Genomic DNA, 20,277 nt, shown 5'->3' on the forward strand with positions numbered 1-20,277 from the left:
TATTTGAGAATATTTTAAATACTGTAAAAATGTTGAATGAAAAAATATAACTTTTGGATTTTCCATTATTTTGTATTCTGTTAAAATTTGAATTTTTGATTTATCAAAAAAATTCAAAAAGCTGTGATGATAATCTTGTAGGGTATTCAAAAAGCAACATTTTTCTTCCGTTTACTTTTTTTTATATCGTGCATTATTTGACTTAAAATGTTAATTTTCGTGTGTTTTTTGGAATTTTGTAAATGTTATAACTGGTAATTTTTGATTTTTGAAAAAAAGTCATTAGGATAAATTTTTCGACTTTTTCGATATTTCGGTCAAATTTTACACAAATCTAATACCTTCTCTGATGAGAATGTAAAAAGTTACAAATTTTAAACATTAATAAAATGTATGAAATTATTCAATTTAATAATAAATAAATAAATAAAATATTATGTATCGTTAAGATGAGAAATACGTTTTCGAAAAATTTATATCTCTGAAGCTTGTCAACATAATGAGTTAACAAATTGTAGTTAAAATAAAAAACTTTATTTGTTGGTACAATTTATTTAGAACATTAATTAGGTATATAACACAATAAACATAACCCGTCTCATTTAACTTGTCATGATATTCATTATCTTCTTCAAATTGACTTCCTTCTCATCTTCGCTGGAGTTCTCATCGTCTTCAGCATACTCAACTGAAAAATAATATATTTACAAACATTACAGTGTAATTAAGAAAACTGTTATGGAAATTACTTCATAGTTAAAAGTAATTCATTGTAACTTTACGCTACAAGAATTTATTTACCTCCTTCTGCAGCATTCTTAGCATTTATACCAGCTTCTGCAATTTTTGCATTAAAACATACCTCCATTTTATCTCCTTCACTTTCTGCTAAAAATTACAAGATTATTTTTAAATAAATAATAACTGGTACTTTATTTTATATTAAATTAAATAAAAGTTCTCTTACGCAATTCTTCAGCTGAATTGAAAATATCCGCAACATATCGTGGCTGTATTTCTCCTTCGATCCAGTCAAAAGCGTACTCTTGTTCATTTTGTAAAAACATATCTTCATAAAAAACAAATAGTTTTATATAGAATTTCCATCTTATACAGTGAGAAGAACACGTTTTCGTGATATATGTTTAAAAACAAAAACAATTATTTCATTGTTTCATGTAAATTTCAATGCATTGTAAGCTTAAATATACTTTAATTAATGTATGTAGCGTCAATTTTTATTCAAATTATGCACAAAATACGAATAATAGACGATTTGAATTTAAATGCGAATTCGAACCCGACTTTTTAGGTCATATTTCCATATAGTAAATATTTCTTTTATAAATTAGTAAAAATGTACTTTGAGTTCATTTTTTCTAAAAAATATGTCCTTTTAAGTATATAATCTTTTGAGAATCACAATAAATAGAAGAATAATTGTTTTTTTATAGAAAAATATTTTAATCAAAAATGTGTTTTTTCATTGTGTAATATCTAAATACCATCTAAAACCCTTTGTTTCCGATAAATACCTATTTTTATTATCCAATAAATACTTTAAACTCTACAAAAAAATCTTTAAAACACTCTTATACACGAATTAAAATGCATCTTTAAATCGTAACTATTCTTTCTGGTTCGGCTATTTATCGCCAGGTGGCGTATCGCAGTGTAACCATTCCCAATTAGAGTGCTGCTTTGAGCGCGAAAAGTTGGATGGCTATATTAAGCGCATGCTCATTGCGAACATCATAGACGAATGAACTTAAAAATAATACTATGGTCTTTCAAAACGAATCCATTATCATGGAAAATTTCGTTTTTCCTATACTTTGAATACCTACTATTTCTTTAATTTTTAAAAATAGTATTGAGTTATAAAGTATATAAAGTAAACTGATTATAAATAGACATGCTATTGTAATATTAAAAAAAAATGTTGTATTTGACTATGTTGTATAATGTATCTAATATTAAAAATTGACTTCACTTTTAGCAATAAATTTTAAGTTATTTTCATACCACTTATAAATCGAATAAAATATAGTTTTGACAAAATTTCGACAACTTCTAATTTTTATTTTTGAGGTTAGGGACTAATATAACCGTATGTTTTTAAAAATATATCTTATTACATGATTATCAAACGATAGACATTACGGCATACGTGCAACGATAATTGAAAAGTAACCTGCAAATTTTAACAACTTTAATGTTAATTTTTAAAGTTAGGGACTAAGTTAACCGTATGCCTTTTTATAATACGTCTTAGTTTATAGTTATCCAACGACAGTCATAACGGCATACGTGCATCGATCATCGAAAAGTAACCTACAAATTTGGACAATGCTAATGTTAACTTTTGAAGTTAGGGACTAAGATAACCGTATGCCTTTTTATAATGCATCCTATTTTATAGTTATCCAACGAAACTCATAACGGCATACGTGCAACGATCATCGAAAAGTAACCTTCACATTTTGACAACTTCAATGTTAATTATTGAGGTTAGGGACTGAGATAATCGTATGCCTTTTTACAAATGGTTTTTTCAGTATGTAAACTTCATTTCAAAGTTATTTTTTTCGAGCAACGATCGTTAAAAACAATATGCAATTTTTAACACATGTATTTGAGGCTAGGAATTACTTTGGACCAGCCTATCGGTATGCCGTTTGGCATATGTGCATTGTACGTCTGAAATCACCAAAATCATGTGGAGGCATGCGTGCTGCTATCATTAAAAAGGTATTACGTGTAACTATCATTTCAATATTTCACATTTTTTGACAAGATTTTCCGAGATTTCCCAGCTAATGGACTGATGTCCAAATTTTCTATCTACATTACGATAATTGACACGTGTATTACTCTCAAATCTCCAAAGGGCATACGAGCGACGAACATTTAATTTTAAGTAAATCATTTAATATCGAACATTTATAAATAGAAGCTTTAACATCACGCGGGATTATATTTAAAACGTACTAAAGTGTTTATTTGATTAAAAAAATTGTTATTTAAAACATAGAACCGATAATTCTATTACTAAGTTTTCGAAGTTCAAAAATATAACATTGAAAGAATAAAATAGAAAAAGTTAAAAAATTGAATTCGTATACAACTTTTATCGTGCCAATTTGGTTGAAATTTTGTTTCTCTTGACTCAAAAATATTTTCTAATTGAAAATTAAACTCTTTTGTTAAAAATTGTTATTTTTTATTGAAAATAAATTTTCTTAACTGAAAAATTAACTTTTCTGTTATTAGTTGAAAATTGATATTTTATAGTTTCAATTTCAACTATTCAATTTTTCATTAGGAATTCGTATTTTTTCGTTCAAAATTCAAAGTTAATTTCAGGATAAACTACTTTCTTAAAAATTCATGGCATTGGCTGAAAGTTAAACTATTTAGTTGAAAATTTTTGTTTTAATGAAAATTAATTTTGTCAACTCAAAATGTAACCATTCTGTTTTTGGTTTAAAATTATTAGTTGCTAGATCAAAATTCAACTATTATATTTCTCATTAAGAATTCTTTTGTTTAAATTAAACGATTTTGCTTAAAAATTCAATTATTTGGATAAAAACTGCGTGAATAATGAACAAATTGTATATATTTCAAAAATTAAAAAAAAAATTGATTGCAAAATGGAGCTTTTTAAGCACTTCGAAAGGTCTTAAAGAATGAACAAAAATTATTTAGATTCATAAGGAAAATTAAAATCATGATTTTTTTCAAATTAATTTGAAGAGATTATTTGAAAATATTTCAAAGCATTTCTAAAGAGACAATATTTATATATTTGCAAAATTTTACAACAATTTCCGAAAATGTATTTGTAAATATTATAAGATTAGAAGGTTCAAAAGTTCTGAAAAGATTAAAAATACAATTTTCTTCATATTTATGATAACATTTTTTATAATTTTTATTTTGAAAAATGAGTTTTGCGAGAAAATTGACGAAGATTTTAAAACATTTAAAACCATTTTCTACAGTTAAAAAAAGTATAGAAGATTTTGAAGCAAAAAGTTTCATATTGGTAATTTCAAAATTTGAAAACAAAATTTTAGTTAATTCATGAAATACTTAGGAGAATTAAAAAAATTCGAAAATAATTTTTTAATCAAAGACAGTTTAAAAAATGTAGATTTCTGATACCTTTAAACAAAAACTTTTGACGATTTAGAAGAATTGCGAAAGGTTCCAAAAGCATAAATATATTTTCTTTAAATTGTTGGAAAAATTAAAAATATTTTTGTTAGAAATATCTTAAAACGTCCGAGGGTTTAAAAAAATTAATCAAATATATTTTTTTAAATCTTCGGATTTTCTAAAATGACTAAAATGAAAAAATTAAAATGACTCGACTTTTTCCTAATATTTCGTAACATCCTGTAAAATAAAATGAAAATTCCTAGATTCTTTTTTGAAACATCTGATAAAAACTGTATTTATATCACTTTAAGAACAAATTAATAATAATTTTTGCCTTGATCTAAAATCTCCAAATCAAATTTTAGTTCGAATTTAAATGTTTAAAGGCTTCTAACAAATAAATAGATCGATTCCATTTCCAATAAAAACGGGTTCTGCTCTTGAAACCACAGAATACCTAGGAGACGAAATAAATTTTTTTAGAGGGCATTTATACAATTATTATTTTCTTTTTGATTCTAATGGCGTTTATCCTCTTCTTTCGAAATCCGTCAAAAACCCCACCATTAAGTTTTGGACTATTTTTTCCCTGAAAAATTACAGAAATGTTCTTTCTTGTTCTTTTGCGTTATCTTTTATCATTCACAAAAAAATTCAAGTTTTATTTTTAGCAAAAAATAATTTTATCCTGCTTCTGAAAATGGTTCAACTGGCATGATGCTAATTAAATGCCTTTAGCCTGTTAGCAGAAATTGTGAATAAAAATTAGGGGATTTCCAGAAATGCTTTTTTTCACGTTTTCAAAATTTGAAGAAACATTTTTTTTACAATTTCCGCTATTAAAATAAAAGTCATTGTATACGAGAAAAAGTACAAAATACGTTTGTAAAAAAACAAACTCTACTGGCCACAAAAGGTATTTAACCAGCGCCAACCTTACAAGATATCTTCCTTATGAAAGCACAAAAAAAATTTAACAAAAATCTTAGTGTGGATTCTTGATAAAATTTACTTAATTTGTTCGGGGAAACCGCCGCCATTTTGTTATTTTCACCTATTTTTAAATTTTCCATTGGATTACAAAAGAAAACAATGAACGTTATTAGATTTAAAAAGAAAATAATAAAATTAATTAAATTGAGTATATGTTATTGAAAATGGGTACTGTAAGTTCTGCAATGTGTGCAGCTGTTGAAATACTCTCTATGTAAGTATCGCGCATTTTACAATCAGAGAAGCAATACTGAAACAGGGACAACATGTCAAAAACATTAAAATGTTAATAGCTTTATAAAATTGTAAGCTTGCAGTTTATTATCTTTTTTATCTCTCTTAAGAAACGGACTAATTTAATTTTAATATGAAAAATGAAAAAAAAATTTCTTTATCTTTATTATTTTTATTCTTATAAGCTAACAATAACAAACGTTGGAAAGAAATGATTGCGAAGATAAATTATTTATTCACAGTAAAAGTCAGCCAACTGACATCTTTCTTAGATCAAAATTAAAATATTGTTGTTGTTGAAAATGTGTCTTTTTATTTAAAAATGTATCTGTCATAGTAGAAAGTGCATTTTTCTTGGATAAAAATAAAACTGTTTCGTTGAAAATTCAATAATTTTCTTGTAAGTCATCCTGTTTGGTTAAAAATTCAACGATTCCCTACAAAACTTACTTTTTGTTTAAAATCAATACTTGGCGTTGAAAAGATAACTTATGTCTTTTTGGATGAAATTGAACTTTTTTTAAAATTTTCTTCGTAATGAAAAAGCTTAACTATCCTTAGTGTACTTATCTAAAAATTCGTATTTTTTCGTTCTATTTAACTCGTTGCAACTTCGATTCTTTTCGCTTTTTTTTAATTAATCCTTCAAACTAAAAATTTTTACTAATCCATTTTTGTTTAAAAAAAATTTCAGTTAAACTTTTAAATATCTGCTTTGACGTGGTTCGATTAAGCTCGTTAAAAAGTTGTCTTTATTAGAATACTTAACTTTTATGATAGAGAAGACATCCTTCTTGGTTTTCAACGATCTTTTTTGTTTGAAAATACATCATTTCATGTTAGAAAATTCAACTTTGTATTTTTTTTAGTCGTCCATTTGGATTAAAAATTCTTCTTTTATGGTAGAAAAATCATATTTCTTGGTTAGAAATGGTTTTTTTTCTTTGTTCAAAATTCAACTATTTACAAAAATTTTCTTTCAAAATTCAACAATCTTGCGTAAAATTGATGTATATTGTTAAAAATTAATATTTTTTGGTGAAAAATTAATTTTATGGGTGTAAAATTAGTCCTATTGGATGAAAATTTAATAATTTATTTAAAAATTCATCTTTTTTTGTAAAAAATTATAAAGTCGAATATTAGTTGAAAAACTAAATTATTTACATAAAAATTCGATTTTTTGGTTATAAAATTAATCATTTTTGTTGAAAATTCATCTTTTTCGTTCAGAATTCACCTGTTTGGTTGAAAATTCGTCTTCTTCTGTTGAATTCACCTGCTTGAAAATTCGTTTTTTTGTTTTGTCGAAAATTAGCTTTTTAAGGGAAAATATTACGATTCCATTTTCGTTAAAAAAATTTTTTTTAATTTGGAAATTTAACTATTTTGATAAATTCATTTTTTTTTTGTTAGAAAATTCAACTTTTTCTTTTTAATTCTCATTTAAATTAAAAATTTCTCTGGTAGCAATGAGGAAAATAGAAGTAGGTGAAGTGAGGGTAAAATAGGGGAGGGGGAGCAGAGTAAGTAAGGAAAAATAAAACATTGTAATTAGTGTGTAAGGTGAGGGGCAATGAGGGAGGGGATGTTAGACAAGTAAGTTGAAATTCGTGGATGGGAAGTAGGGTCTGTGGGAAGAAAAGGTAGGGGAAGTTAGGGAAGGAGAAGTTGGGGAAGTGAGGGGAAATGATGTGAATGGAACAGAGAAAAAATTAGTGGAAGAGAAGTAGGGAAAGTCAGGCAAAGTTAGGGTAAGTAGTGGAAATGATTCAAATTGAAAGGAAGGAAGCAGAAGAAGCAGAAAAGTAGAGAAAGTGAGGGGAGGAAATGTAGGGAAATTAAAAGTAAATTATGAAAGCAGAAGCGAGGAGAAAAGAGGGGATGGGAATAGTGGCAGATAAGGGTAACTTAGGCAGAGCAAGTAGGACAAATGATTGTAAGTGAACGGAGGACTAGTGGAGTAGTGCGGGTGAGTAGGAAAGGAAAAGTGATAGCTGGGAAAGGACAGTAAGAATTTAGGAAAGGAGAGTGATAGCTAAAGAAGTGAGGAGAGTGGAGGTAGGAGAGAATAGTAAAGTAGGGGAAGTAGGTAAGGGAAGGAATAAGTGAAGGAGGTTTGAACGACTTAAGTTATATCTTAATAGGCCAAACACCCCTTTTCTGTAGGACACGTGAAGTGGGGGAAGCAAGGGGAGAAAATTAGAGGTAAATTAGGTTCAGTAAGTAGAAATAATGGAATTGAAAATAGGGAAAGTGAGAGTGGAAAAAATAGGGAACGTGAGAGAAAATGATAAGAGCAAAAGCGAGGAAAAATAAGATGTGAAGAAGTAAGGGAAGTAAGGGAAAATTAAAGAGAATAAGTAGGAGAAATTATTGGAAGTAAAGGGATGGCTTGTAATGTAGTACGTGTGAAGAAGGGCTGAAAGTTATGCCTCGGCAAGGGAAGTGGGGGAAGAGGAGTGTCAGTTAAGAAAGTGAAGAGAGAAGGAATTTAACGAGGAAGAAGTTCGGGAAGAGAGGCGAAGTGAAGGATGAAGTTAGGGAAGGAGAAGTAGTAAGGAAGGGGGAAAGTAGAAGTAGGGGTAGTAGAAAAGGGAAAGTATAGGATAGGTAGGTTAAAAAACCTAATTAACTTCCAAAGAAGCTACAAAACTTTTTTTTAGGAATGCGGCACCTACTTAGACTAATTTTTTGCTTAAAAGATCAATTATTTGGTTAGAAATTAATTTTGTTGTTGTGGTATGTGAAAAAGCAAACACACGTGCAAATATGTATAATTTCTTCCATAACTGTTCGAGATATATGGATGCAAGCGACAGGAGGTATGGTCTAGTATGGCCCAGTATGGTGGAATAGTAATTAACCAACCGAGCCATAGAAGTGAATAATTACCACACCAACATTTCGCAATAGATGCAAACCTGCAAAAGAAAAAGAAAAACCTCATTACATTCGTAAATTACCTGAGCGCGAGCAATTAAAGCAAGTAATTTTCTCATCCGAGAATATATTTCCCTACTCATTTTGTCACCTTCACGCGTTATAATTTACTTTCAACGCTCCAGCACCGTAATCGCATTCCCATTCTCTTTGAACAAAATTCGCGATATAGAATAATCTATAAATTCATTTAATGCGCACCATAAACCGAACTCTCGAGGGGGAATATTCCTAGTTCAATAAAATTGTTGATATCTTTGGGTATTTGTCATAAAATAGTCATTTAGTCGAGAGGAAATTATGCTCTTATGTGGTCTTTTTTTAATTCAAGCAAATTTTTAAAGAAAAAAATATACTAACTTTAATACGTGAGCTGTTATTCTAGGGATTTTATGTATGCAACAGAATTGAAATGAGTGCACATTGTATTTGGTCTTATGTAGAAAGCTTAAGTGGGGCTAAGGCATCATCATAAAACTACGTTGCCATAATTGCGATTTTACGTTTATACTGATATTTTTTGTGTTTCTGGCGAGTCAAGTTTGGCAATTTGCCTAGATTGTTAACGTGACCGTGTGGTGAATTATAAACTTTGAAAATAAATAAACAATCAAAATAAAAAATAGATTTTCAGAGTACGTGTTTAAATGTGCCTAATAAAATTTTACGTGACAGTTAATTTGGGTATTATTGAATTTTTGAACTAAAAAAAGTACATTTTTAACCAAAAATGGAATATTTGAAATTTTAATTTAAAAGAATTATTTTAAGTTGTAAAAAAACGAATTTCTTACCAACCAGCTTATTTTCTTACTAAACTACTAAACTTTCAAGACAAAATTACAAATTCTCTATAAAAGCAGTTGGATTATTAAATCCAAAATATGAAATTTTGACTAAACTAGATTAATTTTCGATCAAAATAGAATAGGTAAATTTTTTATTTTGAATTGTCAACGAAAAAGTTGCGGTTTTAGGAAAAAATAAAAAACTTTTATTTGTTTATTTTCAGAAAGCAGATCAACATTTTTTAAACATAGTTGTTAAATTTTTACCCAAAAAGATAAACTTTTAAAGAAAAATATTAATTTTTACCGAAAAAACAAATTTTAACATCATTCACAAAGTCTTAGGCAAAAAGTTGAATTTTCAACTTAAAGAGAGGAATTTTTAAACAAAAACCTTAATTTACTAACAAAAACGACAAACTTTCAGTAAAATTTGAGAATTCTCAATCAAACAGTTAAATATTCAACTAAAAGAAGATTAATTTACTACTAAAAAGACTAATTTTAAATCAAATTTAAGAGTTTTCAACTGAAAAGTTGGAGTTTTAACTAAAAAAGATGCGTTTTTAACAAAAAGATTTATTTTAAACCCCCCCCCCCTTACCGCTCTAAAGTGCTAAATTAGTTTATGGACGATTTCCAAGCCGAAACTGGATTTTTTAATAAAAAATATAAACCGTGTGATATTCTTTTTTTTCAAATAAAAGCTTTGTATTTTTTAAATAAATTTTTTTTCTTTTTTACATTATCGTCCACTATAATCAAGGTATATTCATCTTACGTAAAAAAAGAAAATGTAAATGATTGTTTAATAATGGGAAATAATTATATTCTTATCATTTCACTATTCCACTATAATTTGTAAACTTTCTTAAATTTCCAAAGAGATCAAAAGAATTAAATTAGGCGCAAAAACTTATTTTCAATAATTCGAACGAAAATTGGAAGCTTTTTAATAATTATGAAAGATTTGAGAAGTTTCAACAATAATTTTAAGTTTTTAAGAATTTTGAAGAAATTATTTTTTTATGTAAACAAATTTCAGGTAAACAGAATTTCGCAGGATGTCAAGAGAATGAAAAAAATGTTCTTAAGATACATGTGAAAATTCTAAATCATTGTTTTGTAATGGATTCCGAGGGAAAATTAAAAAAGGTTACAAAACATTTTTTGTTATTTCCTAAAATTTTTTAAGAGTCAAAAAGATTTTAAAGGGAAATTGTGCAATTTTTCCATATTACTTAATTTCAGAAAAACTTTGATTAAGCTTAAAAGATATTCAGAAGTTTTTAAAGAATTTCAAAATAATTAAAACTGGTTAAGATTTTTTAAGAATGTTAAAAAGATTTCAAAATACTATTTGCTCGAAAACTTAATTATTTTGTTAAACATTTAAATATGTTGTTATAAAGTCGCCCTATTTGGTTAAAATTTCAACTGTTATGTTGAAAATTAGCCTTCTTGGGTTAAAAATTAAACAATGTGGTTAAAAAATTTTTCTTTCAGTTTTGAAAAATCTTTCTGGGTTAAAAATTCAACTGTTTGGTTGAAAATTCATCTCTTTCATTTAAAAATTAATCTCTTGGTAGAAATTCAATTTTCTTTCGTTAAGAATTTAAATTTTTAATTTCAAATAAAAATCTTCTAGGTCGAAATATCAACTATTATACATTTTTCATTGTGAATTCGTATTCTTTGGTTAAAATGTGAAAAAAAAACAGGAGGAAAAAAGAGAAAATAAAACAAAATCATTAGAAAAGAAATCGCAAAAATTAAAAAAGAGATGAGAAAATATAAATATAATATAGGGGAAGTTTGGAAAGTTTGAAAAGTGAAGATACAAAGCTCAAACCGGGAGTGAAAGAGTGAAAAGTGTGGCAATAAGGAGAAGGAAAGTCTGAGAAAATAGATACTAAAATGAGAGAAAGGAAAGGGAGGAGTGGAAAAGAAAACATAGAAAAAACGGTCAAGAATAATGAGGAAACACTAAAAGAAGAAATGAAAGATGTTCTAAAAAAGGTAGAGATAAAGGACGTCATATGGAATATTGTAAAAAATATAGGATAATTTAACATGTGTAAAAAGTAATATGCAGAATGAGATAAGGAAAATAGCGAAAAAGGAAAGAAATATGGGAAAAAGAACGTAGAGTAAGTATAGAAGAATACAGATAGCAGTATATGGTGCGATTGGGACAAAAAAAGGAAAAAATTTATCAAAAAATTAGATACCGGACAATTGAAGAGAAAGGGATGGTAGATGGAAAAATAATAAATAGTGGGATATAAAAAAAGAGATGAGACACGAAAGATGAGAAGGAATAGGTTTGAATGATTAAAGAAAGAAATTATTAAAGATCCTGGAGGAGATGGAATAACACGAGGGAGTAAGGAGTAATAGCAATATGGCTATAAGGAAGCAAAAGTAAGAATAGCAGGAACAGAGGATTCGTGAATGGAAGAAAAAGAAGAGTTTGAGGAAAAGATCAGGAATATCAAAATGAAAGAAGTAAATATAAATGATGAGATAGAAATAATGATAGAAAAAAAAATTAAGATTGCACAAGCAAAAAAGAAGTTCGTAAAGGAGGAGATGAAAGTGGAAGAGATAAGGAATACAAAAGGAAGAAAAAGGAAATAAGCAAGAAATTAAGAAAATGGATAAAGAGTAAAAGTAGTGAAGAAGCAAACAAAATCAAAAGAAGAGCATACTAAGGTGTATGATCAAAGAAAAAGAGAAAAATCAAAGGTTTATGGAAGAGGTAAAGAAGGATAGGCCCGAAGAAGAGGTTTGGAAGTTAGTAGAGATTCTCTAGATATGCTCTAATAAAATTTTAAGCGAATCTTAACCCTCAGTTACCCCACGTATTTTAGTATACGTCGTTACCCCAGGGGGGTCAAAAATACCTGACCCGTTTTCTCAGGCTTGTATCTCAGCAACAAATCGGTCAATTAAAGTCAACTTTTTTTTTACTGAAAAGGTTTTTTTGTACTCTAAAAGACATTGTTAGAAGAAAAATTGTAAAACGAAAATTCTGAAAGTTGTATCAGAATTACGAAAAAAATTTGTTAAAAAAATCTTAGCAAATCTTTTTTTCACAATTATGTGAATCTAAGTTAAATAACGATAAAAGTGTTTATATGGAGTGATTTCAAAAAATAAAGAGTCGCACTTTTAGATGATATAGGTGACATAATTATTGGTTCCAAAAAGTATAATTATTTTATTATGTGAAAATTGAGAAAAATTGAAAAACCTGTAAAAATATTATTTGATTCAAAATCATGCAGTATGTATAAAATGATATAAAAAAAAGAACAAGCAAATGCGTTAAAAACAGTTAGTTTATTCGATTTTCGGAAATACAATTCTTATTTCAGTGTGCGCTATATTGGCACAGTTTCGCTGTGTGTTCATGACACATGGTTCTATTACAACGTAGACATTTGTACCACGTTTTTCGATAAAAAGAATGATGACAATATCCACATCGCGTGTGCTTTGCTACTTTATTATCAGCGATTAAATCACGAGGATCTTGAACTTCGGGAATCTCGTCGTATGTGAGAAATTCTTCTATTTGCATACGCAAAGGGAGCACGAATTCCCGGCTGTTCTAAACGTCTCCGCAAAAGAGGTGTTCCTAACTCAAAACTCAAATCTAAAATAAAAATCAGGGAAACATTAACTTTCAATTTTAAAAATTCAGTTGAAAAATCATATTATTATGCTTTTTGTTACAAATATATAGTGTTCTATCTGTGATACTCGAGAGGCCTTGCTTCACGGTCAATCTCTGTCGATGGATGGTTCCGGGGAGAAATTTCTATAACATAAAGAAAATACAACATGTTAATCAAAGTTTCCTCTCGCGTCGCACAAAACCTACTTTAATATTATTATTGGACACAAGAAAAAAATGTAAATAGAGAATTTACTTAAGTTTTGTATTGCTCTCCTGATCAATTTTTGTAACATTATTACTCCCCGGGGATCTAAAAAGCACAAGTCGAACTTTCAAACTGTCGCTTTCGGTTTCACTAACAGAACTGAGTCTTATGGGTACATCATGGACTAAGGCTTCTACACCCCCCTCCCCCCGGGCCCTGGCCGGCTCCCTTAGCCTATACAGAAATGGCGCTACTTTCAAAAAACCTCTGGCTACTTTTGACCCCCGTGGGGTTGCTGAGGGTTAATAAATAAGTTTAATTTGGTTAGAATTCCAGATAATTTCGACGGACTGTAAGCGACTCCATCAGCGACTCTAAATTAAAATGCATCTAGAGATGCCCCATAAATATCTTAAAATGCTCTAGGTTAGAAAATTCCCTTGAAAATTCGAATATAAAACTTATCAATAGGTAAAATTTTGAAATGGTCCTATTTCGAAATTTTAATCTAGAATCACGAATATTTGGAAATTGTATCCTAAGGACAGCTCGTTGATATTTGTGTAGTTGACTCAATGGTTTTTTTATCAATATCTAACTGACACTGTGACTCTGTTAAGAGTTGCGATTCCTCCATTCTGTGTCAAAGAAAGAATCCAGCAACTCTTCTCGGGGAATGGCTTTGGCTCCCGCTTGGTTATTTACTAACGCATTTCTTTCTCACAAATATTACAATTGTATTGGACTATAGAGGGTCTAGAAAACTTTTATCTGTTTTAAATGACAATGCACTGATAAATTGTGTTTAGCGGTGTTTAGAAATAAGAAAAAAAAGTCCAAAACAAAATTCTTTTTAGCAAAAAGACGAATTTTCAAAAAAATACCGGAATTTTCAACTGAAAAGGGTAACTTTTCAACAATAAAACTAAATAGTTAAATTTCTAGTTAAAAACATTAATATTTTCAGCCAAAAAATTTTTAAAAAAAACTAGATTCATTTCAATTAAAAAACTGAAATTTTAATTAAAATGATTAATCTTCGATGAAAAAATTACTTTTAACAAATTAGCTGAATTTTCAACCAAAAACATTATTTTGTTATTAAACAAGATGATTTTCAATAAAATACAAGAATTTTTAGCTAAAAAGGAAATTTTTCAATCAGAAATGGAAGTTAAATTTTCAGAAAAATTTTTTTTTTCACTAAAATTATGAAAATTCAATCAAAACAATGAAACTTCTTCTAATAAAATCGAGTATTTTACAAAAAAGGTAAATTTTATATTAAAAATAAAAATGAAACATTAAATTTTCAGTAAAAAATAAATTTTGAGCAGATAATGATGAATGTTCAATAAAATAGTTGAATTTAAGGTAAAAAGGTGGATTTTCGACCAAAAAAATTTAATTTTTACGAAAATTATAAATGTACTCTGACAAAAATGCATTTTTTAATGAAATGATTCAACTTTGATCAAAAAAATCCAGTTTTTACCAAAAAATCGAATATTTAACAAAATATATTAATTTTTAACCAGAAAGATAATTTTTCCGAGCCAAAAAGACAGATTTTCCATGAAAATTGTTCATCTTTACACGAAAAACTGAATTTTTAAACAAATAATTCTACTTTTAACGAAAAAGGTGAAATTTCAATTGAGGATTTACATTTTCTAGAAAAAAGTCCAATCTTTAGCAAAATGTATATATTTTTAACCAAATAGTTGAATTTCAAACTATGAAGATGCATTTTCAATCAAATAAATCAATTTCCAGTCATAGAAATACATTCTTAACCAAATTGATTAATCTTTCACCGTACCAAATAAATTTTTAAAGAATATTGCATTTTTAACTAAGAAGTTAAATTTGTAATTAAAAGGAGGAAATTTCAGCCAAAAAGATTAATTTTCCACCCTAGAAAGACGAATTTTCAACCATGCAGATTAATTTTCTACAAAAAATTAACTTCTGACAAAATACATTAATTTTTAATCAAATATTTAAATTTTCGACTAAAAATATAATTTTCAAACCAAAAATCTAGTAGACTAAGGAGATTAATTTTCTACCAAAAAATATAAGTTTTCTCCAACTAACATTAATTTTTTGCAAAATACATGAATTTGTATCAAAGAAAATGAATTTTTGACCACGAACAATAATTTTCTACCAAACAAAAAAATTAACTTCGGACAAAATACATCAATTTCAAAACAAATAGTTGAATTTTTAACTAGAAAAACTCCCTTTCCAACTAAATCTCGAATAACTAAATTTAGATTTTTAAAAAAGATAAAAAGATAAATTTTGAACTAAAAATGGACCATTTAAACCTTCAATTGAAGGAATTATTTTTTAACCGAAAAACAAAATTTTAGCAAAATAGTTAAATTTTCAAACAACTAGATTAATCTCTCTTAAAAAGACGAATTTTCACCAAAATACCTGAATTTTAAAATAAAAAAAAGTCACTTTTAAATCCAAAATGGAATAGTCTTTTTTCTAAATATTTTCATTCACGTACATTTTATACGTGTTTTATACATTTATATTTCATGTTACCTTCTTCCGCATCTTATTCTTTAAAATTGTAAATTTATCGTCAAATCTAGTTTTGAAAATCGCGCGCTTTTCATTACTTCTGGTTCCGGTTCAATCGTAGCCAATCAAAACAGTGTAAAGTAGTGTTATCAGTCTACGAGAGTCTCTGGAGGGTAGGAAAGAGAGAGAGAGAGAAAAGAGAAGGAAAAGAGTCAACCAGGATATTAAAATATAAAATGGAAGAAATGCTTTAAAGATTTTATTTAAAGTTGAAGTAATTGGTTTCGAATATTAAAAATAAAATTTCCTCATTATTTTTCTATTTTTTCTGTAAAGTCTTCAGAATATTTCCCCTTTAAAACGTTGAAAACGTTATAGTTTGCCACTTTGCTTAACCTAAACTTTGAGAATTTAACTCCAGCATGAAGAAAGCGTAGTTTTATTGTTCTGTTCTCAATTCCAGTATTTACAGGAGAAATGTGAGCCGGCTAATGGAAACTTACACTAAACATCTAATGTTACATCAGATACGGGCTTGTAAGCACAAAAACAGTTTCTATTCCACTTCCTCAAGAGTCTTCTCGAGCACCTAGCAAGCTTTATTGAGTGCAGATTGCTCCTACATTTTGCAAAACAACTATCTTTCTTACATGCTTTTAACTTCATAAAAAGGCCATAAAAAAATTTAATTTATAAAAGGCGCGATCGTAAAAGGTCTTAAGGAAGATTTAGGATAAGAATTATTTCACATTAAATGTATATCCGGGAAAGTCAGGAAAAGTTAGATTTTACGACTTCTACTTTATTTTTTAATTGCTCAAAGTTTTTGAGCACTTCAATTCCAGTTTATATTAGATTTTAAATTTTCTTTAGAGATTTTTAGAAATCTTTGGAAATGATTTGATTTTCAAAATTTTTTTTACTCATTTGAAAATTTTGAAAATGTTTGAAAAGCTTGTACATTTTTCTCGGAATTTAAAAAACTATTTTAATTTCCAAATACCTTTGTAATAAAGAAGAGCTAAAAATATCCATTAAAATATAATTATTTTGGCTAGAAATTCTAAAGTTTCTGACGAAAAATACTAACATAACAGAAAATTGTTCAGAAATGTTAAATTTGTAACAAAAAAATAAATAAATGCCGTAGACAGAAAGCATGGTTTGAGTGAATAATTTTTTACAAAAAATAAAAACAAATTTTTGAAAATCAAAAAATTAAATTTTCTCAAAAACGGTTTCACCAATTATGATGGTTGAAATATATATTAGAGAGGGTACTAAGGGGGTTCCGAAAAAATTCAAGAACCAATTTTATTGATAATAAAAAGATAAATTAAAATAACAAATTTAATAGAATTTACATTTCAAAAAGCTCAATTTTCAACCCAAAGGATTCATTTTCAACAAAGAAGGTTATTTTTCTTTACAAAAGCTTAACAAAATAAATACATTTTTAATCTAACATATAAATCTTCATTCAAATAGTTGAATTTTCAGACAGAAAATTTGATATTTTACCAAAAGAAGGATAAAATTTGAACAAAATATACAAATGTTCAACTGGAAAACAGAAATTTTCAACGAAAAAGACCCCATCCTTTGCATAATCAAAAAATGAAATATACTTTTTTTTCTTTTGTCATTTGCAATTGTTCATGATAAATTATTTAAACAAATGACTTGAAAAATTATTATTATGAAAAGTTACTACAACAATCGATTCTACTTGAAAAATTATGAAGGAAATCTATATAAGATTTTTTTGTTAAAGTTCAATTTGTTAGTGTAAAGTAGAAATAAACAATTGGGCATGGGTCTTGGCCTAGTCACATTCTCTCCTTCCCATATGATTGTTTATTCCTACTTTACACTAACAAATTGAACTCTGACGAAAAAGTCTTATATAGGTTTTACTTATAATTTTTCTCGTAGAATCGATTGCTACAGTAAGTTTTTCAAAGTAATAATTTTTCAAGTAATTTGTTAAAATAATTTATTGTAAACAATTGTAAATGAAAAAAGAAAAATTATGTGTATTTTATTTTTTGATTATGCAAAGGATGGCGTAGTCAGTTTGTTGCTACCATATCCAGTTTTTGCATGGGCCTTAATGGATTTTAAGGTGAAAAATAATTTTTCCTACAAAATAAAAATTTCGCATTACTATTAATGTATCGAAAAAGTATCTTGATAGGCAAGTTTTTTTTGTTACAATATTTTAAAAAATTTTCGCAAAAATTAAAATTATTTTTTAATATATTTACGATTATTTATTACTTGCACTTTCTTACAATCTTCTATAATTCCTTAACGTCTTACAAACTGACTCAAATTTTTCCTAACATTTTGAAAAAATCTTTTACTTTGCTTTAAAAATTAGCATTTCAAAATAATACATAAGAAATTTTTCCAGGAATTCTATAATAAAGTTTCTTTATTTTCACTCTTATTTTTAACTATCTAAAAATATCTTCATTTTTTCAGAAATATTAAAATTTATCATTTTTTTCTATCTTTCTTTCTATCTTTCCTTCAACTTTTGTATCCTGCATAATAAAAAATGTTCCCTTAAAATCTTCCAGATTCTTACTCGAAATTCTTGGAAATCTTCTGAAATGTTTTGAAATTCTTTGAAATTTTCTTTTATTTGTAATTTTTTTAATTCTTTCAAATGTGTGGAAATTCTTTAAAAAATTAAAAATTTTATTTTTTTGAATAAAAATCATAACGAAAGTTCTCAAGACTTGTGAGAACATTTCTTTATTCTCTCGAGACATTTGATATTTTTTCAGCACCTTTTTTATTGGAATTTTTCACAAATTAACGTTTTGTTTCAAACTTTTTTAAACCTTCTCAAAATTTGTATTATTTTGTACGGTTCTCAGTCTTAAATGTGTGCTATATTTAAAAGGTTAACTCGATCTTAACCTACAAATGAATCTAACTTAACAGAACCTAAAGAAATTTTGCTTAACGCAACACAACTTAACTAAGTGTTCCCATTGTAACACAATAAAATTCATTTCATTGTACTACAGGTGGTTGAAAATTTAGACGCACATTACTCATATGAAGAAAATTAGAACTACAAGTAGAATTGACCCCATTTCAATTAACCTGACAATGTTTGTATCAATTAAAATGTAGAACTGTAACGTAAATATGCAAATGAATAAGAGTTTTATTCAAAATTTTTTTCTCTCTGCTTTTCTTAGACTTAAGGGATATATTTATGCTATCTTTCGTGTTTACATTTTATCTTGCTTCAAAGGGTTACGCTTACGTTTAAGACCTACATTCGTTTCCCTTTTGAACACCCAGCAAAAATCAACCATCATGACCTCGTCCCATCTAGCTTGATATCGTTGTTCCATCACTTTTATGTCTTGATTTAAACGTTCCCCTTATTCTTCGCTGAAATCAACAACATTTTCTGGAAACTTATCCTGATGAGAATCTAGAAAGTGAAGTTTTAAATTCATGAAGCACCCTAACTTTTTTTGTTACCGAGGAAATTTGCGTTTACTGCTTTAAAACTTTCCCAAGCGTCCATTTCAATTTGTGTCATGTGGCTCACGAAATTAGTATCTCTTGTCAATATTCGAATCTGTGGTCCATCAAAGACTCCTTCTTTTAATTTAGCGTCTGAAACATTAGGGAATTTAAGCGATATATACTTATAGCATTGTCCATCTTTGTCTAACGCCTTGACAAATTGCTTCATGAGCCCAAGCTTTATGTGGAGGGGTAGTAGTAAATTTTTTTCTGGATCAACGAGGTTTTGGTTGATGATATTATGAGAACCAGGTTTGGATGAATCTCTTGAAGGTCAATGTTTTTTGCGGTAATGATTGGCTCGATCTCTGCTATTCCACAGGCATATAAAGCATGGCTATCTCGTGAAACCCGATTGTTAGCCTGATATCTTTGTTATGATTTTGAGATCACCACATATTTGCCATTTGTGATTCGGGTAATTAACTTTTTCAAGAAGCATTTTAACATTGTTATATTCTTCTTTGATGACCGTTGAGTGAGATATAGGGATAGGAGCGTAAGTATTCGTGTTATGCAGTAAAACAGCCTTAATGCTGCGTTTTGACGAATCAATGAAAAGTCGCCATTCTTCGTCTCTGTACACATTTTTCTTCAAGTGGTTCATTATTCCGTTAACGTCAGTGCAGGACACTAAAGACGTCTCTTCGTCTTTAACGAAAAACTTTCTGAATTCTTTGTCCCTGTCGCGATAGAATGAAACTTTTGTCTTTGGCCCTAGAAGATTTTTTTTTTAGAAATGAAGCGGCAAATTCAGCGCCGTCTTTCGGTAATCCAAGATCTCTAATAAAATCATTCAGTTCTGATTGCGACACTAATATTGGAACCTTCAATTTCATTTTATGCACGCCATATTCGTCACTTTCATCGGAATCATCAGAACTATTTTCTGTTCGATCACTGGTTTCACTACCGTGTCCATGACGTTGACTTTCGACTTCCATTCTATCATCTTCTAAAGCGGTTAAATCAGTCTGGCGTGCATTTTTATTGATTTCAATTGCTCTTGTGACTGTGCACACATTAATATACGAAATGTTATTTTTATTTTTGGCGTCGAACCCTTTGACGGAATTCATGCAAAAGTAGCAGTCCTTCGCAATAACGGGTTTTTTCCATGTGGTTGGTGTAGAGTACTTGCGGTACTTTTCGTTGTTTGA

At 28.1% G+C, this 20,277-nt stretch overlaps 1 protein-coding gene across 1 annotated transcript in view; it reads left to right on the plus strand.

Moving 5' to 3' along the window:
- The first annotated feature begins 11,844 nt into the window (after window positions 1-11,844).
- LOC117178534 (gamma-aminobutyric acid type B receptor subunit 2) overlaps window positions 11,845-20,277 on the plus strand; it is a 297,426-nt gene continuing 288,993 nt past the window's right edge. Inside the window, exons 1-2 of the mRNA XM_033369962.1 lie at window positions 11,845-11,921; window positions 12,506-12,684. Coding sequence (XP_033225853.1) covers window positions 11,845-11,921; window positions 12,506-12,684 — 256 coding nt within the window. The remainder of the gene's footprint in view (window positions 11,922-12,505; window positions 12,685-20,277) is intronic.

The sequence above is a fragment of the Belonocnema kinseyi genome, chromosome 8 (genome assembly GCF_010883055.1).
Source record: "Belonocnema kinseyi isolate 2016_QV_RU_SX_M_011 chromosome 8, B_treatae_v1, whole genome shotgun sequence".
NCBI lineage: Eukaryota > Metazoa > Arthropoda > Insecta > Hymenoptera > Cynipidae > Belonocnema > Belonocnema kinseyi.